General features: G+C 48.2%; 1 protein-coding gene across 1 annotated transcript; it reads right to left on the minus strand.

Annotated features, from left to right (window-relative positions):
- Nucleotides 1-14,207: 14,207 nt before the first annotated feature.
- Nucleotides 14,208-26,096, minus strand: LOC102913236 (serpin A11). The gene is made up of 5 exons (XM_006990921.4): nucleotides 25,963-26,096; nucleotides 21,212-21,857; nucleotides 19,596-19,869; nucleotides 16,526-16,673; nucleotides 14,208-14,525 (listed from the first exon to the last, which is right to left on the minus strand). The coding sequence occupies exons 2-5, from the start codon at nucleotides 21,855-21,857 to the stop codon at nucleotides 14,322-14,324; spliced, it is 1,272 nt and encodes a 423-aa protein (XP_006990983.1). The 5' UTR covers nucleotides 25,963-26,096; the 3' UTR covers nucleotides 14,208-14,321.
- Nucleotides 26,097-26,537: the final 441 nt, after the last annotated feature.

Genomic DNA, 26,537 nt, shown 5'->3' on the forward strand with positions numbered 1-26,537 from the left:
TTTTTTTAGAGGTAAATTGTCAAAGGTATTATTCCGGCAGGTCAGGTGGATCCACCTTTCTCTGTGCTGGGAAATGGATAATGTGTTTATTCACCTCTGTGCTTCCCAGAGCACCTGATACCAGCTCCTGCAGGAGAGAGGTATTTGTTGTTCAGGCCAAGAGGGGAATTGCAGTGGAGCAAGGTACGGGAGTGGGGACTTGCCAGCCTGGTCTCCATGTGGTCAAGGTCCGTAGCCTACTGACTGTGGTTGGCAGCAGGGATGCTTCAGCCTCTGCACAGAGGACTGGGCAGGGCTTGGGCTTCCCTGTCAGAATGTAGCAAAGGACTGAGAGGGAGCTTCTAGAAGTTCCCTTCTGGTTACAGAGTAGCAAGAAATAACTTTATAAGCTGAGAATGAAAATGGGCAGGAGAAGAGAAGATATCTTAGGAGGTTGAGGAAACAGGAGATCATAAGAAATAGTTACTTAGAAGACTAAGAAAAGAGCAAATTAGAGAAGAGGGGAATGATGTCCGGGAACCACTGAGGATGCACTTGGGATTTCAGTAATTGTGAAGTTACAGTGGGACCAATCATTAGAACCCCGTTGTTCCCCGTCCCCTGAGGGTATGAGGTGAGCACACAGAGTACTCACTTAATTAGGGGTTGGTTGTGCCCGTGTGATGAAGGGAGAAAGGTGCGTGTTGGCTGAGGGGTTCAGATGATGGGTCCCAGTCTTGGGTAAGGACGGAAGCATGACCATGGAAGTGTGTGTCTGCAGTGAAGTTCAGGGACCATCATCAGAGGGGAAGGGCAGGCACTGGAAAGTTCTGCTCATGTGACTGTCGAAATTACAGGTGACCCGAGGAAGGAGGTGTGTTGTGAAGTGTAACAGTAGGCAGTAGAAAAGTCCCCAGGGTCAGTAAGCAGATAAATAACACAGGTGTTAAGTTATGTGACGGGGGAAATTGAAAAACAGCTGAGATAGAAAGTCTGAATGCCCATGGGAAACCATGCCAGGCAGGATGATTAGGGAAACCATTTATGAGGGACTGAGCCAAGGTTCATCCTGGAAGGGAAAACATGCCAGGCAGAGGGATGACATCATGTTTAAAGTCCCCAAGGCAAGGAAGAGCTCGCTCCAGGATCTGCAGGATGATTCTTGTAGCTAGAAAAAAACAAAACAAAACAAAACAAAAAACATGTGGAGAACTATCAGGAGATGTTGTTGTATAGAGTAAAGTCAGAATATCACTTTTTACTGTGGGTCCCAAGGACCACATGGACTCTTTAGACTTGAAAGAAAACCTAGGGAAACCAGGCCTCCCATGCTGATGTGGTGGTAGAGTGTGATAACTTTATCTCAGAGGGGAAGCCATGCCTGGACTCCAATCATCACACCCCTGTAGCAGGAATCTTCAAAGTTCTTATTAATAAAATCAAACCCGAGGCAAGTTATTGGGGTCCATACTGGTAGATCAGAGAGACAGAACAAACCACAGCTATCTCACCTTGCCAATTCCTCAGCTGGTCCTGTTTCCTCAGACTGGAAGCTTCTGTGTCCTCATCCCAATGAATCTCAGCTGAACTGTGTTGCTCAAAAGCCTGAAAGCTTAACCAGCCACATGCTTAACCAGCCAAATGCTTCTAGTTTCTGGTCCTCATGCCTTATATACCTTTCTGCTTTCTACCACCACTCCCTGGGATTAAAGGCTGGCTTTCTGGGATTAAAGGCGTGTGTCACCATGCTTGGCTATTTCCAATGTGGCCTTGAACTCACAGAGATCCAGAGGGATTTCTATCTCTGGAATGCTAGGATTAAAGGTGTGAGTGCCACCATTTTCTAGCCTTTGTATCTAGTGGCTGTCTGTTCTCTGACCCCAGATAAATTTATTAGAGTACACAATATTTTGGGGAACATAATACCACCACACACCCCCACAGCCATCCTTAGTGATGGGCAAATCCCGAATTCAGGGAGATTTTATCTTCCACCCACAGCAGCTATCTAAGGGACATGTTCTTATTAATCTCCAGGATCCACTTGACCTCTACATAGGGCTGTGTTAACCGTGACCACCATCAAGACCCACCCCTGTCTCCTTCCCTGTCTTCTCTTATTCATTATTATATCTTAAAATTTGGATGAAAAACTTTAAGAATTTTAGTCAAATCAGTGCCCCTGTTTTAAAATTCAACCCATATATTATTATGGCCAATGCTGTAGCTTTTACATGAGAAAACTGTGCTATCTCTAAACCCAGTACTACTAGTCAGTGATCCGTTTGATTTCTTTGCTTGCTTGCTTGCCTTTGACTTTAAAGCAATGCCTGGCTGCCCCAGGTGATTCTTGGGCCAGCACGGAAGTGCTATGTTTCTCAGATGTCAACTCAACCAAGAACTAGTGGGCCCTGTGTCCTTTTTGTTTGCAAAGGTGTTTTTATTGCACACGTGTCAGGTATGCAGTTTCAAAAGAATAAAGAATAAAGATCCACCCTTGAACATGAGAACACAAAAGTAAAGTTACTCTACATAGGAATGGTCATAAAGCCCATCTCTGCATAGGAATGGTCATGAAGCCCATCTCTACATAGGAATGGTCATGAAGCCCATCTCTACATAGGAATGGTCATGAAGCCCATCTCTACATAGGAATGGTCACGAAGCCCATCTCTGCATAGGAATGATCATAAAGCCCATCTCTACAAAGGAATGATCATAAAGCCCATCTCTACAAAGAAATGATCATAAAGCCCATGTCTGCATAGGAATGGTCATGAAGCCATCTCCTCGGGTGTTGCTATTAAACTGACCCTTCACAACTTACTTAGATGAAACTGCATAGTTAATACAGGACTCACACCACTGAAGAGTTAGGTCAGGGCCTCACAAAACAGTTTTATTGGTGGTTTTTATGTGAAGGGAGGAGACAACTGCTTGCTGTCGATAGCAATCGTGTCTCAGGGGACATGACAGAACACGGACACTTTTTATTTTATTTTGAATGATGTGTCTATGTGTGGTTATGTGCCTATGAGTGCAGGTGCCCACAGAGGCCAGAGGCATCAGATAACCCCTGGAACTGGTCCTGAGCCACCAGCATGGGTGCCGGGAAAGGTCCTGTGAGAGCAGCAAGTGCCCCCTCTCACATTCTTCTCTCATACAATACCTCTGGACAGTACGCTCCTCCTTCCACTTCTCCCAGTTCCTCCCCTATCTCCCCTCTCCCCCAAATCCACTAGTTCTCTGTTTCCCTTCAGAAAAGAGTGGGCCTCCCAGGGATATCAACTGAACACAGCCTAACAAGATTCAATAAGATTAGCCACAAACCCTCATACCAAGGCTAGACAAGGCAACCCAGTAAGAGGAAAAGGGTCCTAAGAGCAGGCAAAAGAGTCAGACACAACCCCACTCCCACTGTTAGGAGTCCCCCCGACCCACAAGCCAAACAACCACAGCATGTATGCAGAGTGCAGTCATGCAGGCTCTGCGATCTCTGCTTCAGTCTCTGTGACCCCCAGTGAGCCCTGCTTAGTTGATTCTGTGGGCTGTGTTCTCCTGGTGTTCTCAATCCCTCTGGTTCCTACAATTCTTTTTCCCCCTCTTCCACTGGGTTCCCCTAGCTCTGCCTAATGTTTGGCTGGAGGTCTCTGTGTCTGCTCCCATCAGCTGCTGGAAGAAGCTTCTCTTAGGACAAGTGGTCTAGGTGCAAATCTATGAGGGTAGAGTATAGCAGAACATCCTTAGGAATCATTTCATTGACATTTTTTTTGCCAGTCATGTTTGGTTCTAACTTAGAACTCTGGGCCATCCAGCTTCTGGTTCCTGGCCATCCAGGCAGTGTTGGGCATGGGATCCTCTCGTGGTGTGGGCATCATGTTAGGCCAGTCACTGGTTAGCCACTTCCACAAGCTCTGAGCTACCATTGCCCCAGCACATCCCAGCAGGCAGGACAGGTTATAGATTGAAGGTCGTGTGGCTGGGTTGGTGGCCTAGTCTTGCCTCTGGAAGCCTTCAGCAAGCACTCTTAATGGGTGAGCTACCCCTCTGGCCCTAACAGTGGCATTTTACATTCTAGATAGCAATCAAGTATTGTATTGGTATTCTAAATGTACCTAGACTAGGATCAGCTGAAGGACCCAGCTGGACTTTGGGGATGGACGGCCACTGTGCATGGCAGGATGGACCTACTGAAGAAGCCACCTGTGTGTCTGGAGGTGGAGGCTGGGTGACCTGCAGGAGTCTGTCATTAGAAAGCACACTGAGTTTGAGAAGGTGAAATCCCCACCATCTTGCCATGTCTCTTGAGGTCTCTTTGAGTGCCGAGCTTGAGTTCAAGCTGGATGGCAAAGGAAAAGGTTACACGAAAGACCCAGATCTGTTTTCTCAGAGCTAGCAATGATGACTGAGTCTGGAGCTGAGACATAAATTGACAATCTGTATAATTGCAGCTTGAGTCTTCAGTACCTCAAGATAAAATCTTGGGTTGTTCTTTAACCCTCTCTTTCACAATTCATTCCCAGTAGAACATCTGAGCGGTTCTCCTTGCAGGAAAAGTGCAGAATATGATGACCTTTCTCCATGGCTATGGTCCCTGCCACCCTCACCTCTTGCATGGGTTATTGCCTGCTTCCTGGCTCATGAGTGCGAGGCTTGGTCTTAAGAGTGTCATTGTCGACACAGTGGAATCTTTAGGAGAAAAAGGGCCTAATGAGAGGTTGTTAGGTTACTAAGGCCCTGCTCATGGACAGGATTAAGGTTCTTCTGGTAGGTCTGAGTTGGTTCTGTAGAGGTGAACAAGCCTGGCAACTCCATGGCCTCTCTGGGTTTCTTCCTGGCCACAGGATCCCTCCTTCTTTACGTGTTTCCACTCTTCTGATGCCATCTGCCAGAAGGACCTAGGACCTCCAGAACCACGAGCTGAACAAACCTCTTTTCTTTATAAAGTTACCTCGCCTCAGGCAGTCTGCTATACTCATAGAAACAGGTTGATGGGGCTGGGGAAATGGCTCATGGCTAAGAGCATTGACTGCTCTTCCAGAGGACCCAGGTTCAATTCCCAGGGCCTACACAGCTGCTCACAACCATCTGTATCTCCAGTTCCAGGGGATCTGACACCATCTCCAGGCCTCTGTGAGCATATGCACCTAAATGCACATTTCTGGTACACAAACATACATGTAGCCAAAGTATCCATACACATAAAATAAAAATAAATAAATCTTTAAAAAAATCCACTCAATGTGGAACATGGCAATAGCTCCTACATTTAAGGTAAGCCTTCCTACCTCAACAGACTCCCTCACAGATGTGCTCAGAGGTTTAGCTGTCAACACTAACATCACAGTCACCTGTGAGGGGTGATCTCAAGCAGCATTTGTTCTCAGGTTAGAACTGGGTGTGTTCTTTGTGGGTTCCTACAACTGCACAAAAGGGAAAGAACACCCCAAGGGGAGTGTTGTGGGAACAGAAAGCAACATGTTGCAGAGCCTAGCTGAGTAAGGATCAAGCTATCTGGATTTTCATAAACCAAAGGGAATGCCTGGAACAGGCCACATATCCACCCCAGTCACCCTTTATTGAATGCTGATCTCTCTGCAGAGGGCATCTGTCTCAAGTCCCATCCCTTCATGTGAACCATCTTTCAGGCTGCCTGGATTCTTGTCCTCTCTGTGATCGGGATCTGATCATGTGCTACTGAGGCCGAGGATCTGTCCCCACCCCCACCAAAACACACACCTGGTTTCTGCTTTTGATCTCAGAATTAATTTTGCTCTTGAGATTTTTTTTTTCAAACTCTAGCCTTTCTGGTTGCTTCAAACAAATACCTAGCCAGTACTTAGAAGCCACTATTTATTTGACTAGCTGTCTTTTCATTAGTGAGTGCTGGCTTTGCCTCTGGGCCCCGTGCCCTGCCCAGGCAGGAGTGGGTGCTTTTCATTACTCAGTCCCCATCAAAGCACCTGGCCAAAGATGAAAGCTGTCTCTCTCTGTTGTCTTTGACCAAACCCAAGCAGCGTGTGTGTGTGTGTGTGTGTGTGTGTGTGTGTGTGTGTGTGTGTGTGGTGGTGGTGGTGAAAGAGAGAGACAGACAGACAGAGTGTATGTGTGTGTGAGAAAGACAGAGTGAGAGATGTGTATGTGTGAGAGAAAGAGGTGTGTGTGTGTGTGTGTGTGTGAGAGAGAGAGAGAGAGAGAGAGAGACAGAGACAGAGACAGAGACAGAGACAGAGAGAGACAGAGAGAGACAGAGAGAGACAGAGATGGGGGACATGTGGTGGTGGTGGTGTATGTTTCTCCCTAAAGTTAAACATTTTCTGTCTTTATGTGTTTTGCCCAAATGTATGTATGCACTGTGTACCATGTGTGTGCCTGATGCTGGAGGAGGCTAGACAATTCCCTGGAACTGGAATTACAGACAGTTGTGAGTCATCATGTGCTGGGAATCAAATCTAGGTCCTCTGGAAGAGGTGTGGTGACCTGCACAAGATTGAGCTGTCAACATTCCAGCGTGTATAGCGTAGGGTACATGAGGCTCCACCCCTAGCTGAGGAGCTTTTTGGCAATTCACAGGTACTGGGGAAGGGGAATCATTTTTCTCCAGGGATGTAGCTAGCCATTGTTAAGTTGCTTGTATTCCAGTAACCAGCCCCACAACCGTGCATGCTTACACAAGCAGCTCTAGCTAAACCCAATGGGGCATATAAGAAAAAACATGAAAGTAGGAAGAGATGTGTTGGGAAGAAAGGTTCTAAAGGAAGTAGGAAGGGGATAAGAAAGGGAAATGGAAAGTGAATTTGGTCAACATACATGGCACACATATATGAAAGTGTCGAATATGAAGTATGGCATTACTCATGAGGAATGAGGAATTACCAGAGACCATGTCCACCCACATAGTCAAGCTGACATCTACAACGTAATGCCCTGGGGTGTGAGATCCCTCACCTGATGCCCTGGGGTGTGAGATCCCTCACCTGATGCCCTGGGGTGTGAGATCCCTCACCTGATGCCCTGGGGTGTGAGATCCCTCACCTGATGCTCTGAGGTATGAGATCCCTCACCTGATGCTCTGGGGTGGTGAGATCCTTCACAAGAGGGCATGGAGAAGGGGTCACCACACATTTAAAAGCCAGGATTGCTGTGGGCTGTTCTAGTATAAGACAGGAGTGGGCTGTGGAAACAGGATTCAGGACTTCAAGGAAGATCGTCCATCTTTCTCAGACCTCTCCTCGCTACCCCCCCACCACCAATCAGAGCTGTCAGGGCTGATATAGTTCTGATTCTGTCATCAAATCCCCCTGGCTGCAGGTTCCATTTCCCAGGGACTAGAGCAGAGTGGATTCCTTTGAAAATTTGGCAATTTTTACCTTTTGCTCCATGATAAACAAGTGTTTGTTTTTACACAAAAATCTTGCTTTTAATGCATCATTGTAGAACAGACTGATGCTCTAGAATTCACTATGAACCATAAGATAAGTTATTTTCTGTCAGGTATATTGTCTGTCTGTCTGAAGAGAGCCCTTGTCTTTCTGCAGAGAATAGAGAATAGGCTAGGAGGAAAGTCTTAATCAGCTTATTCTGTGTTCTCAGTGTCGTACTGATACCTCAGTCCCAGTGGGATGGTAGTAACAGAGCTGACCAGGCCACAAGGGTAGAGTTATGACCCATGTGAAATAGTACCAGGGTGGCTTCTTTGCCTTTTGCAAGATGAGGTGACCACCGAAGGTACCCTCTGCGGGGAATGGTCCTCTTCATTCACCACATCTGCTGGAGCCTGATTTGGGCCTCAGAACTATGAGTAGAGACCACTTGGTGGTGTAGGAAACATCCAGTCAGGAGCACTGGCTTTTAAACCCTGACGGACAGAGGCTGGCTGCTTTAATGGATGATTGGTGCGGTGGCTGAGCTGAGACACCACGTGTTTGTTGTTCATGGTTCTGGGGCTGGGCAGTGTCAAGATAAAGGTGAGTGGGTGAGTGGAGCGCCTCTCCCCGGGGCACTGGGCACTGTTCAGATCTGTGAAAATCACCATTAGTGTTAATGACGAGTTCTCTAGTTGTACAGTGTCAGCACTCCTTTTGATGTCCGTTTTCCCGTACGTAAGCAGACGTGCTCGGGATGAAGCAATGCGGTTTCCTAATTGGCAGCTGTTGAGCTGGTCCTTGGTGTCCTGGATGCCTTGAGCAAAGAGCTGCCTGCCTCACAGCTGGCTGGACATCCCTTGCATATGTCCTGACCTTCCTGAACATTCTACATAGTCCTGAAGACAGCCCTACACAAACAGAAGGAAGCTGAGTTCCCTGGCTTGTGATGGAGTAGCTCCATCCGGCCAAGGCTGGTTGAATACACAATTCTTTTTGGTTCCTCCCCTACCCCCCCCCCCCACACACACACACTCCATTTAATGCCTTGTAATCATTTCTGTCTTGGCCAGAGAAGTTTCACCATCTCCTCTGGGATTTCTACAACTAGTGATAGGAGATAAGAGCTACCGGTCCAAAAATCAACTCCCTAATGACTGCAATTGGCATTCAAGAGGCAGGACTTTGATTGGTTCAGAGAACAGCTTCTCAATGATTGTGACTGCTTCTAAGAGCCAAGGCTGTGACTGGTCCAAACAGCTCATCCTGCTCTGCATGCAGGCTGCTTGGGCTCACTCCTGAGTATTCTGATGACACTCCTTTACTGCCCACCCCCACCCCCCATCCCGCCCCGGCCCGTTGCAGCATTTGGCCTAATAAAAGACCTCTCTGCAGAGATCTTTTCTTCCTGCTTCCAGGAGCGCAGCCTGAGCTGGGAGCACGAGGAAAGAGTCTGCTGAGACTGCAAAGCAGTGGCCGTGGCGGGCATCAGCTGCCAGGCAGCCGAAGGAGTAACAGGACAGAGAGAAGAGGGATCGAGAAGAAGGGAAGCTGAGCTAGAGAGGAAGGGAAGCTGAGCTAGAGAGAGACGGCAAGAGTGGGGGAGGGGGGACTGACCCTGAAGAAGGGGACAAGGACTGTAAAGAGCCAGAAAAGAGACACAGCAGGTCCTGGTCACTAGAAGAAATCCAGAAAGCTGCCAAGACTTTACACCCAAGATTGAGCTCTGAAACATGTCTGCTGCCTGGTACTGGTACTCAAGGCCAGTGCAGGCTGTAACACTAGAGGGCGCCACGGTCCGCTGCCTCTGCGGGTCTACCGTTGCCACAAAAGGCTGTGTGTATGTTTGTGTGTGGAGGGGGTGGGGAGTAGGGTGGGGGGTGAGACTAAAAGCTGCCAGACCAACGCTTGAAGTTCTCCTTGCCTACCCATGATGTCTGCCTGTCAGGGCAGGGCCAAAGGACCCCAGACAGCTAATTGGTGACAAAGGTGTCTGTGGATCTGGTACCAAATGGGCTCCACCCCAGCGTCCTCAACACGGTGCAGAGACAGAGCGAATTCTTGCGTCTCTTGTTGTATGGGTACCAGGCGTATCTCCAGGCTCCATCCTCGTGATCTAAACACCCCCCGCCCCCAAGACCCTACCTCCTGATGCCATTATGTGAGGTCAGTTTTGGCTTTGCTGGTAGGGTATAATAAATATTCACTCTCCAACAAGGGCGGGGGAGCCATCTTCCTGACCTGTTAGATTCAAGTTTTCTTCATGAAACCCTTGACTGTGAAGCCCCAGCCTCCATTAATATCCTGAGGCGACCCTGTGACCTGCTGTTAGCGCTCACTCCAGCCCTAGGTCCTGTGCAGCCAGAGGCTCTGGGCAGGCCTCTTCCCCTCCAGTGTTGGGACAGCATGGTGTGTCTCCAGTGCTCTTCCAGAGAGCGATCTCATCCTGCTGCTTTGATGGAACTTGTGAGCTCTTCAGCCACAGGAAATGTCACCCTTCCTCTTTGCTCTCCCCAGATTCCTGTGTGTCCGTCGGCCTAGGATCTGTCTAGGTTTGGAGTGCACAGTGTCTCTTTAAGATCCCCCTCTCCTCAGGAATCCTCGACACAGCCTCCTCCTTGCCTTGCTCCTTCCGATTTCCTCTCTCCTTGCTTCCGTCCCCTTCCGCTGATCTGTGCTTGTCCATGCCCGTTCCCTGATTGTCACTGCAACATCTATAGTGAGGTAACATGACCAGGACAGGCTTGCTAGCACGCACAGCCTGCTGGGAATTTCCTTGTACAAGACAAAAGCAGGCATGACCTCTGCCACCCGCAGCTGCAATGGCTTTGTGACTCATCACACCTTAATGCACTTCTTTCTACCATAGTCACTCCGAGTATTTGCTGTATCTTAGCTGCTAGAGTGGCAGAAATTAATGATTTGGATGCCTGTCCTCCCCAGAGGTCAGAGACACAGTTATGAAAAGTCACCAATCACAGGGCAAACTCATAACAACACATCGCTGCTGTAAGTGCTATGGAAAGCAGTGTTCTCGGAGCTCAGCGGATGTGACATGTTGTGTGGGCTCAGCAGAAACATTCTTTTTAATACGACAGTCTACACAGGTGCTCTGAAACTCGCAGGCTAATAATGGAACACAATAACACAACAAACAAGATAGAGAGTCGTGAAGAATGCATTTGAAGATCGCAAGCTATTATCCCAGAGTTCTTTTCTCTTCCAGCTGTGGGGCACCTCTGCAGAGTAGCTGCTATGCCTTTGAGACACTGCCCTCTTGTCTCTTCCTTGAAGTGGGTTCCATAGGATCAAAATTTGAAGAATGCAGCTGGGTGGAGGCGCAGTAACATGGAAATGGTTCTAGAAAGACTCTAAGTCAACATATCACAATATCCTTGCGGTGTCTGTTTATTTACTTTAATATTTACAGCAGCCAAGTGGCAGAATCAGCTCAGGTACCTGTCTACAGATAACCAGACTCGTGGAATGGAGTTTTATTCAGTACTAAAGAACAGTGAAATTATGTCATTTGCTGGAAAATGAATGCAACTGGAGATTGATATTTTAAGTGAAAAAAACCAGACTCAGAAAGACAAATATATTAAATATATTTTCTCTCAATTTTGGGCCCTAGGATTTTTATAGATACATAAGATCATATAAATATATATTTTAAATCACATATGTAATAAAAGAAGGAAGACTGGATCGGGGAGAGGCTAGTGGGAGAATAAGGAAAGGGAGGACTAAAGAGAAAAGGTAGGAAGGCTGCATATGGTCAATGCACTTGATGTGCTTAAAAATAACGTCTCTATTAAACTCAATACTACGTAGAGTGAATATACGCCAGTGAAAGAAAAACACCGAGGAGAAACAACGCCAAGAAATGAAGCAGAATTATGCCCGAAGTGGCCTAGCACCGGGCATGTGACCATTGCTGCAAAGGGGGTCTTCCGTGGGTCAGCTTTTTTGTCTGTCTCCCCCACTTCCACCATCAGGATGATGCTGTGTCCTTGTTTTCCTAGGACCACGAGCCCTCCTCGGTCACAAGAGCCCCCTCCTGCTCGCCTTCCTCACTGTAGACTCTTGTCTGCAGGCGGAGTCCAGATGTCATCCTCATCGGGGTCTGAGGGAGTTTGTCTCCCGGAAGACCCTGAAGTACATGTCGGTGTTCGGACACTAGTGGGTGCGCTAACCACCTCACTAGGAAGACATCCCACGGCTGTGGGAGTCAGTTTTGGCAAGGCAGGAGCAGTGGGCACGGCCAAACCTGGACTCAAGCATGCTGAAGTTCTACATCTTGGGTATTTGCTTTTCTGGTTTACCACATTTATAACCCTCCTGAACAAACAGCAGAGACAAGATCCGAAATGCCCAAATGTCATTATTCCTCAAAGATTGACAGGAACAAACTGGCTGAAAGCACCGCCTTCGACTGCCCACAGAGCCCCCTGGAGACTCTCCAGGCTTTTAGTGGTTTCGGAGCCTCTCCCAATCCCCAGTGACCTTCACAGGAGCTGCCTGCCCTTTCATGTTGAAAACAGCCTTGTCTGGAGGGAGACATCAGTTACTGCTGAGGGAACACAGCTGGGTTTGTATGTTCTCTGCTGAGGCTGCAAAGCGTTTCTGGGCGTTTCTGGGGTTTGCTTCTCAGGGGAGGCAGTGGTGTCTTGGAAACGCCCTCACTTCTGCACAGGAGTTATCTACTCCCTCTTGTTACTGAGTTCATTTTCTGCCCCGATGAGGGGGCCAGCCTGCCCTTCCGTCCCACGTGACTTTCATTCTGATGCTAAACACTAAGGAATGTTGACCATGCAGGCTCCTTTCTAGGCCTCTGTGAAAATATAAGACAACTTACTAATTTGAATAGTGAATAAGAAGAATAAATGTTTTAGTATAAGGTTGGCCCAAATATTTCACGGGGAATACTTACATAAAAAGGTTATTTGGTTTACCTAAATTTCAGTTTTACTGAGGCAATCTGTATCATATTTGGGGACTCTACCCTCTTACAAGGAATCCTAGGGGTTCACCAACTAGAATGCTAAATTTGGGGATGTGTCAATGACCCTCTATCACCAGCAGGGGGCAGTATGAGTCTTTGATGATGGGCAAGTAGGTGTGGGATTGCCATCTCCCCCTCCAAATAGATCATAGGTTCTCAGCCTGTGGGTGGTGACTCCTTTGGGTTGAACGACCCTTTCGACCTTTTCACAGGGGTTGCCTAAGATCATTCTGCATATCAGATGTTTACATTATGATTCATAGCAGTAGCAAAATTGCAGTTAGGAAGTAGCAACGAAAATAATTTTATGGCTGGGGGTCACCACAACATGAGGAACTGTATTAAAGGGTCACAGTATGAGGAAGGTTGAGAACCACTGCTCTAGATGAAAGGTGTGCACTAAAAGTTAGTTGCCTCTTATCTGAGGCATTTCAATTACTTTGAGAAACACCTTTCCCCTCAAATATGAAATGTACCAGCAATATTGCCCACTAATCTTACTGCAGACAAAATGGAAGTCAAGGCACTTCCCAGCTCAGGCTACTCAGATATCATTTAACGCTCAGTAACCCAAGCCTATTACTGATGTGTACTCTGCCTGTCCAGAGCTGAACTGAAGACTGGGTTTAGGACGTTTGTCTGACAGTGCAGACCCATAGGCTAAAACGTCAGTGATGAGACTCCGGGTTTGTCATGTCTCCACACACAGTAGCTGGGAAGTGGAGCCAGTCCTAGATGTCCATCTGCAGATGGCTGGCTGGAAAAGGTGTGGTGCATATCTCAGCGGAGTTCTGTGCAGCTCTAAGGAAAAATTAAACCATGGCATTTGCAGAAAAATGCACAGAACTGGAAATTCATTACTGTGTGAAGAGAACTAGTTAGACTTAACAAAGGCCGTGTTTCCCTTACACACAGAGCCTAGATTTAAAATTACACATATGCATGTGTATATATGTATATATATGTATGAATATAGCCCCTGAGTTCATCCCACTGATGGAGGTTTTGCCCTACATCCCACTCCCATCCTCTTGGCCTTATTTAGCCTTGGGGCATCCCTTGCCTCTGAGGCTCTTTTCTTGCCTCTTGAATTAAACCTCTCATGCTTAGACTGATGATGAGATTGCCCCGTTCTTGCACCCTTTTTCTTCATGGCACACAACTGGAAGCCCCTCCAGGTGACATTGCAGGAGACATCATTTGGCTTAAGCCCAGGCTGGCTGCTGGGAAGACAGAAGCTTACTCATTCCCTGTGTGTCCTTGGTGTCTTTTCCCGTGTCCTTGACCCTCAGGCTACTCAGTGAATATGTGCAATGGAAGCAGTGGATTTGAAAAGATCATGGAGTGGGTGACTAGAAGCTGCTCTGGACATTGCCTTCCTGAAAGCACAGCTCACGGGACTTCACACAGCCCAACTAGATTTATTAGAACTGCAGTACAGAGGTGTTGTGGAACATTACTTTAACAGTGTAGAGAGTTGTATTTGTTTATGCTGCATTTGTTTACCGACGTAAAGATGTGTTGCTTTGCCTGCCTAAGGCACTTGATTGGCCTAATAGAAGGCTGAAGAGCCAATAGCTAGGCAGTAGAGGGATAGGCATGGCTGGTGGGCAGAGAGAATAAATAGGAGGAGGGATCTAGGCTGGGGGAGAAGGTAGAAGAGAATAAGGTAGAAGGAGAGAGATGCCCAGGGTCAGCCAGGCAGTTACCATCCAGGCAGACATGGAGTAAGCATGGAAATAGGACATACAGAATGAAAGAAAGGTAAAAAACCCTGAGGCAAAACATAGATGAAGAGAAACAGGTTAAGTTATAAGAGCTAGTGGGACAAGCCTAAGATAAGGCTGAGCATTCATAACTAATATTAAGTTTCCTTGTCTTTATTTGGGAGCTGGTTAGTGGCCCAAAAGAAAGCCTGCTCCACAGGGTCCCCCAGTGCAGGATGGGTAGCTTTCCTGTGGCCCCCACCACAGTCACGAAGCAGCTGGATTGACCACTTTTCCCAGGAAGAGCAGACTCTGGGTGGTCACCTCCCAGAGAAGGAGCAGGAAGGGCCTGTTGAAATGGGCATGTGGGGCCGATGTCATGTTCAGGGACAGGGGCTGGGAAAGGAGGCCAGAGGCAGCTGCGGCCTCAGTGCCCTTCTCATTCATGTCCACTACAGCCTTGTGTGACACCTAGGAGAGAAGACAGAGTCAGCACTCACGGCTCTGAGGGCAGAGGCCACCTTCCCCTCCGCAACCCTTGGGCAATGGCATAGGGCCTGTTCGGGCCCCTCAGGTCTAGCCTGCCTAAGAAACAACCTCGATTTCTAGGTGTCACTCCCCTGCCTCTGTACTGACTCCTCTCCCCAGGCCGAGGGAGGAGCTAGGTAGACTCAAGCCCAGCAGGCATGCAGCGCACAGGCTTCTTTGAGCTTGACCTACCCTCTCTAAACATCTTCTTCTCTTCTTAAAAATGGCGTGTGGCCAACAGCAGGCTCTAAATGAGTAGGTTGGAACAGAGCCCCACACTGCCCCCTAAGCACAGAACTTTGAAAGTCTCATTTTTACATAACTTCCTTGCAAGAAAGGACTCAGGCTTCCAAAGAAGTTGGGGATGTGGCCTTATCTCCGAAAGGGCCTGAGAAAGATAATGGAGGCGTGCAAGACCACTGTGTGAAGTTCTCTGAAGTCTTTCATGTTCTTCTTGTTCACCACCCCACAGCACAGGGGTTCACATGTGCACCCTCACGCATACACACATTCCCACACACTTCCAGGCATACCTTATTCGTGCATGCACAGAAACAAGATCACACCCCTGCTGCCTTGGCTGTGCATTGAGTTCTCAGCCAGTCCCTCCTAAATACGAGACAGAGTCCATTCCTTGCAAGGTCCTAACAGAGACTCTGATGGTAATGAACACCTCTAACCTAAACAGAAGAGCCAAGTTAAGCTCTGGGAAGGGCTTTGGACACCTTCCCTCCTGGGTAACGCTACCTTTTCTGAGGGCTACAAATTCTTGCCCATTCCACGTGACTTGCAGTGTCTCCTATCAGGAGAGGACCCATCCCCTTCCTGTTGCGTGAACAGGAGACCTGCTTTAGTCAGTGGCCATGAGTAGCTGTTACGGGACTGTGGAGGATGGAGGATGGAGGATGGAGGATGGAGGAGGATGTGAGAAGAGCCACTGCGTATTTCTCTTATCTTCCTTTTCTTCTCAGAGAGTGGGATTTTCCCCTTAACTTTAACTTCCATCCCGGGAAGAAGTCACAGGAAGCAGCTCCACAGCCAGGGCTCCACAGCGAGCTGCTTCCAGATACACTACCCGCTAGAGATGGGCCGAGCAAAGCAGCTGCCCTCTTTAGCAGACCTACAAGTGTCCACCACAATTGGGCTTGTTGACTGTCGACATTCCCTCACAGAAGGAGGGAATGGAGATGAGTCCTCAGCCTCTCTCATCTGAGAGTCTCAGCCATTTGAATACAATTCCGCTCTATTTGCATGTGGCTCACCATGTCGGGAAGAGTCTGTGGCTGGGGAGGTTGATTGAAGGAGGGCTCTGTCTGATTTGAGGGAAAATTTTCCAGTGGGAACTGACTTGGGGTCACCCATTCTCCTGCCAGTAACCCCTCACCCATGCCCTGTACGTAAGCCTAATGAACTCAATGGCTCCCCAGGATGAACTTGGATGGAATTGTACTTTGGTTTGTTATGAGACCTGACGAAGAATGGGTAGACATTGTTTACATCTCCTCTGGAAGGGATCCTCACAATAAGCCTCTGCTGTGGTAATGCATTGGGATGTAGGGGATGCTTGTTACTGTGGTGATGCTGACCACTACACCTCATGTTCATTCTGTATTACTTTCTATAGCTACAACAAAGATGGAGAGCTCCTGGTGCCTGAAGGGGAAATATTTGGAATAAAAGAATGCTATGCCTAATCTGGCATAATTCTGGCTCTGTGGATGACTTCAAATGATTACCATTCCACTTAGAACCCTACATTCCTGCCCTGACTAGTGTAGATCTAGGGAAGGGGAGATGAAAATGGAGTTGTCCGTGAAGAGAATCTGTGAAGACTGTGTATTGAAAAGTCAGTCTAGGAAAAAGACTGAGGACCTTGGTTTTCCAATGCACTTCGTGTGGGAGAGAAACATCCCTCCTCCCCAAGTCCACACTCCCCACCTTACCCTGGAGACAGTTTTGTTGAGTTGCCCCATGATTCCTGATAGGTCAGCTTCCATGCCAAACATGTTGCCAAGGCCAATGAGGGGAAGGATCTCTTCCAGGTTGTAGGTTGCAGAAATTGAAAATCTTGGCAGGTGCAAATCCAACAGACTAGAGAGGGAAGCAGAGAAAAGGTGCCATTCTGCTGAGCCTGGGCCTCAACAAAGAGCTTGTGGAATTATCAGTCTTCCTGTGACGCGATTTACTGTGGAAGACTATCCCACTACCCCATCCACCCACATCTCCTTCTACATAGACCTCACAATGACTCGTGGCTGGATCTGAGAAGTTTCCTGGCACAAGAGTCTGCCTCCATCAGCTTCTCCATGTTTGTGGAGAGCTTTCTAGATGCCAGACATTAGCTAGGTTTCCCACAGCTCCACTGATTGAATGAACGCGATACCAGGTAGAGTAAATACCATCTGCACTTCTCACCTCCGCGTCTGATTCATCGGCAGGTGCTCCAGGCTCAGTTTCCCAACTGTATCTTAAATCAATTTACTGGCACTGCCCTAGTGCAAGCCACCATCACCGTCCTCCACATACCTGAGCTTTACTGGAAAATGGCAGAGAGATACCCACCCCTAGGGCTGCTGTAAGCATTTCAAGCAGTGATTCTCAACCTGTGGGTCCTGACCCCTTTGGCAAACCTCTATCTCCAAAAAATATTTACATTACAATTCATACAAGGAGCAAAATTACAGTTATGAAGTAGGGACAAAAATAATTTTATGGTTGGGGGTCGCCACATCATGAGGAACTGTACTAAAGGGTTGCAGCGTTAGGAAGGTTGAGAACCACTGGTCTAGAGAGAGGGGTCAGGAGTCCTGACCCCAAAGACCGAATCTCCCATCCTTACCATCTGATTGCCATGTTCCGTTGGGTGAGTGCAGAAATATCTTTTAACTTAGAGTAAATCTACCCTTTTTTGATGACGTTATTATGCTTTTTGCTTATTTATATGCTGATTGCCAGGGCTCTGTAAAATTGGCTGGTTAATAACCAGTCCTCTTGGGAACATCCCACTTATAAAGAACTCAGTTTATCATGGTCAGCCCACTGTGTGTGGTGCCGTCCCTGGGCTGGTGGTCCTGGGTTCTATAAGAAAGCAGGCTGAGCAAGCAGGAGAAGCAAGTTAGTAAGCAGCACTCCTCCATGGCCTCTGCATTAGCTTCTGCTTCCAGGTTCCTGCCCTGTTTGAGTTCCTGTCTTGACTTCCTTGACAATGATGAACAGTGATGTAGAAGTGTAAGCCAAATCAACCCTTTCCTCCCTAAGTTGTTTTTGGTCATAGTATTTCATCATAACAATAGTAACCCTGACTAAGACACCATTCCTGAGAGAAAATCTACTAGTCTAGAAGAGTCCGTGGTCCTTCTTCCTGCAGTGAGGGATAGAAGCAACTCATCTTGGAGGAGCTGAGACTATAGAGCTGGAACCATGGGTTGACGGGAGCTTTACAGATTCAGGTAACTACTTAACCCTGGCTTTTCCTCTTGACTACATCTTGTTTATTCACTCATCCATTGCCGCTTTAATCTCTGCCCAAATACAAGACATTCTTTCTCTCCTAGTGGTACTGCAGTGTGATGGACTATGGCTATGAAGAGAGACTGGTGCCCACCAGGTTGTGCTGGGGCTGCTCTGGCCATTAGGCTACGATGGAAATGACAGTGCTCATGGGCGTGTCCATGCCTTAAAGAATGGCGGCTTTCGAGTACTATCCTCTTGTACACTTCCTCTTGGAATCCTGAGCAGCCACATAGCCATGTCAGTTATACTGAGCTGCTTTCCGAAGCCAGCCTGGTGTGGACAGAAAGTAGCCTGCTTTTCCCTGATCTCTTCTCCAGTCTACCCAGCCTGAGCCCCAGAAACACAAATGAAGGAACCTCCTGGGCCTGTGTCTCTGCTGCCACCTGACCCCGGGGGTGAGAACGGCCTAGCTGAGCCCATTCAGAGAGGGGAACCAAGAGCGGCGATGCCTTGGTTCTTTAAACTGTTTAGTTTGGACTAGCTTGTTTTGCAGAAAGATAACTAGAACTCACAACCCGATTTCATTCCAGACCACCCCATAAAGGCAGATTCCTCCCTCCCCCAAGAAAGGGTTCGTCAGTGAATGTAGATGAGGGAAACTAGATAAAGCTAACATTGGAGTTAGAAAACTAGAAATCAATAGTAAGGAAGATGGCAGGGGCTAGGTTAGGGGCTGTGGGAGGGGGAAACCTCCCTTCCTTCCTTCCCTCACTTCCTCTTCCCTCCTTTCTACTCTTCTTTCCTTCATCTCTTCCTTTCCTTCCCCCTTTCTCTTTCTTTCTTCCTGTATTGAACCCCGAGCCTTATGCATAGTAGACAATAGTCTATGCCAGACCTGTGCACCCAGTCTATCCATCTCTGTTTTATTCTTGTTTTTAAATCTTGAGACAAGGTCTCACCAAATTGCTCTTGGACTCATTCTGTAACTCACACAGGCTTTGAACGTGTGATTCACCTGCCTCGGCTTCCCCAGTACCTGGGGTTATAGGCCCTACCACCAGATCTGGCTTTGCTGGTCTTGATTTCTCTTAAGTTCTTTTAAAATGTTTTAATTGAAAAAAAAAAAAACAGTGTTTTTAAACATATGCACTGCTCTATGGGCATCATGGGCATCTTTAATAATCGTTCTTATCTTATTTTTTTTTCAGACTTAGCCACTTCATGGCATTAAATTATTATGAAACAGAGGGAAGCAAGGGAAATGAGACTGGGACAGAAGGACCCCAAGGAGGGATAATAAAGACAGCCCAGAGAGCACTTACATTCTAGTACCAGCCTAAGTACTCAGGTACTGTCTCCATTCATCTCCACTTCCACGCAGTAGGTACCATGCCCTTGCTTTAACACTCAGGGAAATCTGACGCCCCAAAATGTGGGGAAACCACTGTGAAGTCGAGGGTGAGATGGTGAGGCAAATCCAGCAGATGGATCTTGGGGCTGGAGCTGATCAGACTTGCCTCAACTCTTGAGCAAGGACAGACAGCACCTTGGGGCACTCACCTGGGCAGGAACCGCTGGCCCCACCTTCTCAGCGTCTCAGGCTGGAGGGCAGCCTCTACCTGCTGCATCTTCCCCGGGTCAGGGAGGACTAGCAGCAGCAGGGCCGTGCCGCTGTACTTGATCTGAAGGACAGTGCATGATGCCTCCTGGTCGTACAGGAACCTGTGCATTTCCTTCTGCCGCATCATGGGGATGCGGAGCGTTGTCCTCTGGTCCAGGAAGAAACTCTCCTGCTTCCGGGTCTGGTAGCGATCAAAGGGATGCTTCCACTTGGCTGAGGGTACAAATGAACATGTGGGCAAGACAGCAATTCAGGGAGACCTCCAGAAGGCCATGCGGGGTGGTGACGTCCACTGGAGTGTGTCAGAAGTAGCAGGGCCCAAAGCCAGGAGGGACTTACGTCCCTAGGGTCAGAGCTCAGTGACCGATGCTTATGCTACACTGCGAGATTTACCCACAAAGCAGACACAGGGCGCCTTCCTTGTACAAAGCCTGATTTCTCTCTTTTAAGCAAGATTTGTTTTTATTTTATGTGTATGAGTATTTCCCTACCTGTACGTCAAGTCACCATGTATGTGCAGTGCCCAAGGAGGCCAGAAGAGGGCATTAGATCTCCCAAGACATGGAGTTACAATTGTAAACCGGTGCTAAAGAATTTAATCAAGGTCCTTCTGAAGAGCAGCCAATGGTCCTAACCATTGACCCATCTCTCCAGCCCCCAAAGAACTTCTTCTTAAGATGTAAATCATCAGAAATGAGTAAGAAAAGTGCATTATTAGTAATGTAGTGGGCATGAGTTGATTGATGCACCCTGATTTTTAGAGCCATGACGGGTGTGAGTTGGGATTGGCTGCCTGATTCTGGAGCACAGCTCAGGTTGTGTGGGAGTGTGAAGTCGGACATTTGACCAGGCGGCTCAGCACCTACGAAGAGCTTCAAGCTGGGGATGGTGGCCACACCTGCAATGTCAGCACTCGGGAAGCTGAGGCAAGAGGATCTCTTACTCATGGTGCCATCTCCTCGGCCCTCCATTCATTCATTCATTCACCCATCGATTATTTCTTTCATTTATTCATTTGATGCAAGGTCTCTATGTAATCGAGGTTGATGTCTAATTGGAATGTTCTGAGCTGGGCAGTGGTGGTGCACACCTTTAATCCCAGCACTCGGGAGGCAGAGCCAGGCGGATCTCTTTGAGTTCCAGGACAGCCTGGGCTACAAAGTGAGTTCCAGGAAAGACACAAAGCTACACAGAGAAACCCTGTCTCTGAGAAAACAAAACAAAAAAACAAAACAAAAACTAATAGGAATTTTCCTGCCTCAGCCTCCCAAAGGCTGGGATTGCAGGAACATGCCACCACGCTGAACTAGATGTCCCCTTTCTGGAAAGTCATGTCTTAACCCAGGCCAGGGTCTATGTTGAGAGTTCTATGATGCATACTTACACCATTCCTCTGAACTATACTTTCTCTTTCCTTACTTCTAAGCCACAGGGTGCATGAGCTACACAAGGGGAGGGGAACTGTCTTATCCATGAGTAGTAGGCTCCTGGCCAGCCACTGCAAACAGGATGGTTGCTTACAGAGAGGGCAATAGTTCTGTCAGAGAAGTCTCACCTTTGAAGAAGATGTAGTTCAAGAGAACCATGAGGGTGTCATGGCCAAACTCTGGGAGACAGCCCACCACCTGCCCGTAGGTCTGCTTCCGCACCAGGTCGTTGATCTGCTGCCCTGTGGCAGCTGCATCCGTGAAGTTGGCAGAAAAAGCCAGCGCTCCATACAGCTCCTTGGCGCTGTCCAGAAAGCGCTGCTGAGGCTTCAGCTGCCTGTCTAAGAACAGGGAATGCCCCACTTTCAGCTCCAGTTTGGGGCTGGGCAGGTCAAGGGTGTGCAGGAGGCTCTGGAAGCCCTGGTGGATGTCAGCTGCTGGCGTCTCTGTGAGGTTGAAGCCCAGGCTCTCCAGAATCTGAGCCTGGGTGTCAGCAGGTGCCCCAAGAGAGAGAAGAGCCACGATGCTAGAGAGGCTCACAGGGGAGAAGAGAATGTTTCCGGGGACTTCCTTTGCTAGCTGCTTGTAGAGACGCAAAGCAAATTTAGTGATGGTGGGTGTGACCTTGCGATAGGTGGGTGCTGGCTCCGGGAGCTGGTGACTGGCTGGTTGAGGCACCCCCAGACTCTTCTCTTCATGGGCAGAAAATGGTTGACAATGAACAGGGAGCAGGACCTTGGCTATCAGCAGCCACAGCCACACTGGTCCCATCATCTGAAAAGAAGATGGGGAGCATAGTTAGTTTTGGTAGATGACACTGTCATCCCCAGAGCTTATAATGAAGCTACCACCCATGCCTAATCCCTCACTGCCCTGCAGAGAAGAAGGGAAAAGGGGGCAACTGGGACCCCAGCTGGGAAATAGATCCTGCAATTCAGCCTTCTTCCTGCCTCCCTCCTTTCCTCCTTCCTTCCTTTCCTAGTTCCTTCATTCCTCCCCTCTCCATCCCTCCATCCTTCCTCCCCTTTCTCTTCTTCATTCCCTCCCTCCCTCTTCTTCCTTCCTTCTTCTCTTCTCATCTTTCCATCTTTATTCTTTATTTCTTCCCTTCCTTCCATCCTTCCCTCCTTTTTTTTCTTTTCTCCCTCCTCTCCTTCCATTTTATTTTTATTTTTTCTGGATTCTTTTGGACCCTGTTGTTGTTTTTTTAACCATATATAATGTCCAAGGCTCCATCGGCTCTAAAGGTGTTCTAGGCATATTATATTATGGAGAAAATATGTGAACACAATCCCAGGATTCACAGAGTTTAGGGCAGTGGTTCTCAACCTGCCTAATGCTGCAACTCTTTAATACAGTTCCTTATGTTGTGATGACCCCAAACCATAAAATTTGTTGCTAATTTTGTAACTGTAATTTTGCTACTATTATTATTTGTAATGTAAATATCTGATATGCGACCCCAAGGAGCCATGACCCACAGGTTGAGAATCACTGGTTTAGGGCATAGTTGAGCCCATCCAGTGTTGGGCTAGGCAGATGCTTATGTGACACTTGTTAGAAACTAAGAGGATGCTATGGAGCAAATGTTCCATATGAACATGAGTAATGCTGAGCCCTTTGGGTGTGGCTATGAGATAGTGCAGTCAGTTGCAAGGAAGAGGATGGTGTACAATGCCTCCTTTAGGCCCCAAGGAGAGAGGCCCTTTAGTCTTGAGACCTTACATTAGCTTGGATCAACCATCAACCCCACAGAGATGAGGGCAGCCTCTGAGGGAAGATGAAGTAACAGGAGTTAGGGCTTCTAAGAGGAGAGCTGAAAGAGAGATGTGCTATGCCTCCGTATCTCTACACCCCTGCTGCCTGGAAACCATCTACACTTGTGTGCAGCCACAGAAACACCTGTGTGCATGGATGCAGAGGTACCATCTACACTGTGTGCAGGGACATAAACATCCATGTGCATGGATGCAGGGGTACCATCTACACTGTGTGCAGGGACAGAAACATCCATGTGCATGGATGCAAGGGTACCATCTACACTGTGTGCAGGGACAGAAACATCCATGTGCATGGATGCAGGGGCTTTGGAAAGATCTGTCACAGATTGATTTGTGCCTGTCCCCAATTCATATGCCTATTTCCCAACCCTAAGACCTCATAGTGCTGCTTTACTTAGAAATGGAATCCTTGGCTGGGCAGTGGTGGCACATGCCTTTAGCCCCAGCACTCGGGTGGCAGAGGTAGATGGATCTCTGTGAGTTTGAGGCTAGCCTGGTTTTCAGAGTAGGTTCCAAGACAGCCAGGGCTACACAGAGAAACCCTGTCTAAAAGAAAGAAAGAAAGAAAGAAAGAAAGAAAGAAAGAAAGAAAGAAAGAAAGAAAGAAAGAGAAAGAGAGAGAGAGAGAGAAAAAGAAAGAAAGAAAGAAAGAAAGAAAGAAAGAAAGAAAGAAAGAAAGAAAGAAAGAAAGAAAGAAAGGAGAAAAATGGAGCCTTTACAGATATAATTAATAAGATACAGTCATTAAAGTGGGTCTTTAACCCCATGTGACTAGTGTTCTTGAAAGAAGAGGGCTTTGGATTCTGAGAAGCACCCATGGAGGATATGGGGAAGATGAAGGCAGAGATGAGACACTGCTGCAAACTACAAAGTGCTGAAGGTCACAGGGAGGGAGGGGCCTGGGATGGGTTCTCCAGCACAGCCTCAGAAGGGCCCAGCCATTGCCTTGACTGTGATGCTGGACGACTGGTTTCCAAAAGTGCAAGGCAAAAATGTCTGTTCAAACCCCTCCTCCTGTGTGCAGGGGCGGCCCCTGCAGGCAAGTGCCAAATGTCTTCTGCTCTAGTTTAAGTTGTAAGACACGCCAGAATAGCCTTTGGTCACCTCCACAGGGTTCCAAGAGAGGCAGGAGCTGGAAGAGCCTTGGCCTGAGTGCAGGGGGGAGCCAGCTGTGTAGACAAAGCTAGGCTCACTCAGCTTTGCATCCACTTCCTTCTTTTCCCTTGCAGGTGTCTCCCACCCCCACAGCCCTACAAGGACATAGCGCCCCACCCCCACCCCCAGTCTGGATTCCTCTAGACCCTGATATCCTCCCGTGTCCCTCCAAACAAGCCCTTCCACTTTATTAATCACACAGCCGGTAGCTGCAAGCTGATCCTTGACTCTAGGACAAATCCTGAAAGCGTCTGCATTGTGATCAACACCTTCTGTAGGATTTGCCCAAAGGATGTGACAGCCTTTGGCTCAGTGTCAACTGCTTGAGTGATGAGTGGGAAAGCCTAGAACTGCAGGTGGGATACTGCCCCTGGCGCTCAGAATCCCCGCCAAATCACAAGAGCCATCTGCTCTCCGAAGGTGAGTGCTATGTGGAAACACACGGTGGACATACCCTAAAGTCATTCTCCTGCCAGCATCAGCTCCATGGACAGATGAAGGGAAGGTCTATGTGCTTGGGATGTTCCTTAGATAGAAAGACTGGAAGATGTAAAATAATTGAAGAGTTGGTCTGTCCCTGATAAAGTAAGGGCAGAAACTGAGGGAGCCATTGGACTCAGCACCTTTCCCTACCCTGCTGCACCCCAAGGTGACTCTCAGAAGTGTGTGATTCCCAAGGAAGACTGAACCATAGCCAGGCCTACCATAGCCTGGCCTACCATAGCCTGGGCTTGAACTAGGGCTCTGCAGTTACTCACTGTGGGATACTGTCTCTGTAGTTCATGGCCTTTTTTTTTTTTTTTTTTTTTTTTTTTTGCAGAATTCAAATGGCAATGCCCCCCCTTTCATGATTTATGAAATCTGACATGCAAAATACCAGTGCAGGGGAAAGACACTGCAGGAGATTGTCTCCCACGGATACCAAGGCTGGGTGCAGCTGGAATCAAATGCACTTAACTGCATTCCCAGGCAGACTCTCAGAGAAAATTCAGAACACTGCTCCTGAATTATAAACCATTTCGAACTTTTGCTGAAGTGCTGGGTACACTGGGCACATTGCATCACTGGTCTGCAGACAGAGGTGTTTACATATGTGTGGGGAGGGTGTGCGTGGGGGCGGCATCCGAGGTCTCTTCAGTGCCTGGAAGAGGAGGCATCACTGTTGTTACATGTGTGTGGGGAGGGTGTGTGTGGGGGGGTGGCACCCCAGGTTTCTTCAGTGCCTGGAAGAGGAGGCATCACTGTTGTTACATGTGTGTGGGGAGGGTGTGTGTGGGAGGTGGCACCCCAGGTTTCTTCAGTGCCTGGAAGAGGAGGCATTACTGTTGTTACATGTGTGTGGGGAGGGTGTGTGTGGGGGTGGCACCCCAGGTTTCTTCAGTGCCTGGAAAAGGAGGCATTACTGTTGTTTCTCAGCTGAGACTCAAACACCTGGAAGCTACTGAAATGCCAACAGTCATGGTCCTGCTCAAATACTGTGGCAGTTTGCTCTCTTTTGTTTAAATTAATGCTCCTGAGACCCTCCAGTCACAAAGACTCTTAACCCAGTTGTGCATATGGGGAAACTGAGGCTTAGAGTTGGCAAGGCTCCAACTTGGGCTTCTGTGCATGGGCTTGTTGCCATAACTGAGTTCTTAGTAAAGTCGCCGTTTTTTGCTTCCAGCTCTGTCTCCTTGTTGGCTTGCTATCTCACGTCATGATTCTTGAGGGCTAAATTTTCCAGAGAAAGGGACTGAAAACCCGAGACTCCAGCTTCAGAGGCAGTACTCAGCAGGGCCATCCAGGGGACTCATTACCCATTGCTGCCTCTGAGGCCAAAAATGGTAGATAGATAGATAGATAGATAGATAGATAGATAGATAGATAGATAGATAGATAGATAGATAGACAGACAGACAGGCAGACAGAGGCCTATCTTCATTTGGGGTACAGTGCGTACTCACAGAGAAGTCACCCAGGTGGGCGCAGCTCCACGGTCCCACACGGCCTCCTGCCCACAGAGCAACAGTGTTTGAAGAGTACAGCGGCCTGGTCAATATTGGTCAGGTCAGTTCCTGGAACTGACAGGAAGGTAAATAGGACAAATGGGGAAAGGCCTGTTTTTCGATGTGTGTGTCCTGGCTGCTGGTCCCACAAACAAGCGGGTGACCTGTGCTTCGGAGCCCCATCCTGTGCGAGGATGTTGTGACACTGGTGACGGTGGCAATGGGGGCAGGGAGTGTGGGAGATGCTGGCCTGTGCACTGGGCCTTTGCAGGATCCAGCAGCCCGGGTGGGGAGACTGAGGAATGTGTGCCCATGCCTACTGCGCAGACGGAAGCAAGAGGCCCAGGGACTTGCTCAGAAGTCACTCCAAGCCTTTGTCTCCACACCAAAGCATCCCATTGTTTTACAGACACTTGAAATAAGTATGATCTGTATAGATCTTGGAAGGGGCTAGAGAGAAGTTTGGTAAATGTTGAAAGACCTGGAGCGGTGGCTCGGCGGTTGAGAACAGACGCTGCCTCTGAGTTTGGTTC

Source organism: Peromyscus maniculatus, chromosome 14 (genome assembly GCF_049852395.1).
Source record: "Peromyscus maniculatus bairdii isolate BWxNUB_F1_BW_parent chromosome 14, HU_Pman_BW_mat_3.1, whole genome shotgun sequence".
In the NCBI taxonomy this organism is placed as follows: Eukaryota; Metazoa; Chordata; class Mammalia; order Rodentia; family Cricetidae; genus Peromyscus; species Peromyscus maniculatus.

What these genes read in the sequence shown, in the direction of transcription:
- LOC102913236 (XM_006990921.4), bottom strand. Translation starts at nt 21,857, where the DNA reads ATGATGGGACCAGTGTGGCTGTGGCTGCTGATAGCCAAGGTCCTGCTC. An exon ending in GAACTACATCTTCTTCAAAG is followed by an intron (nt 19,870 to 21,211) that starts GTGAGACTTCTC and finishes TTGTACCCTCAG; the next exon opens with CCAAGTGGAAGCATCCCTTT. An exon ending in TCAACAAAACTGTCTCCAGG is followed by an intron (nt 14,526 to 16,525) that starts GTAAGGTGGGGA and finishes CTTCTCTCCTAG; the next exon opens with GTGTCACACAAGGCTGTAGT.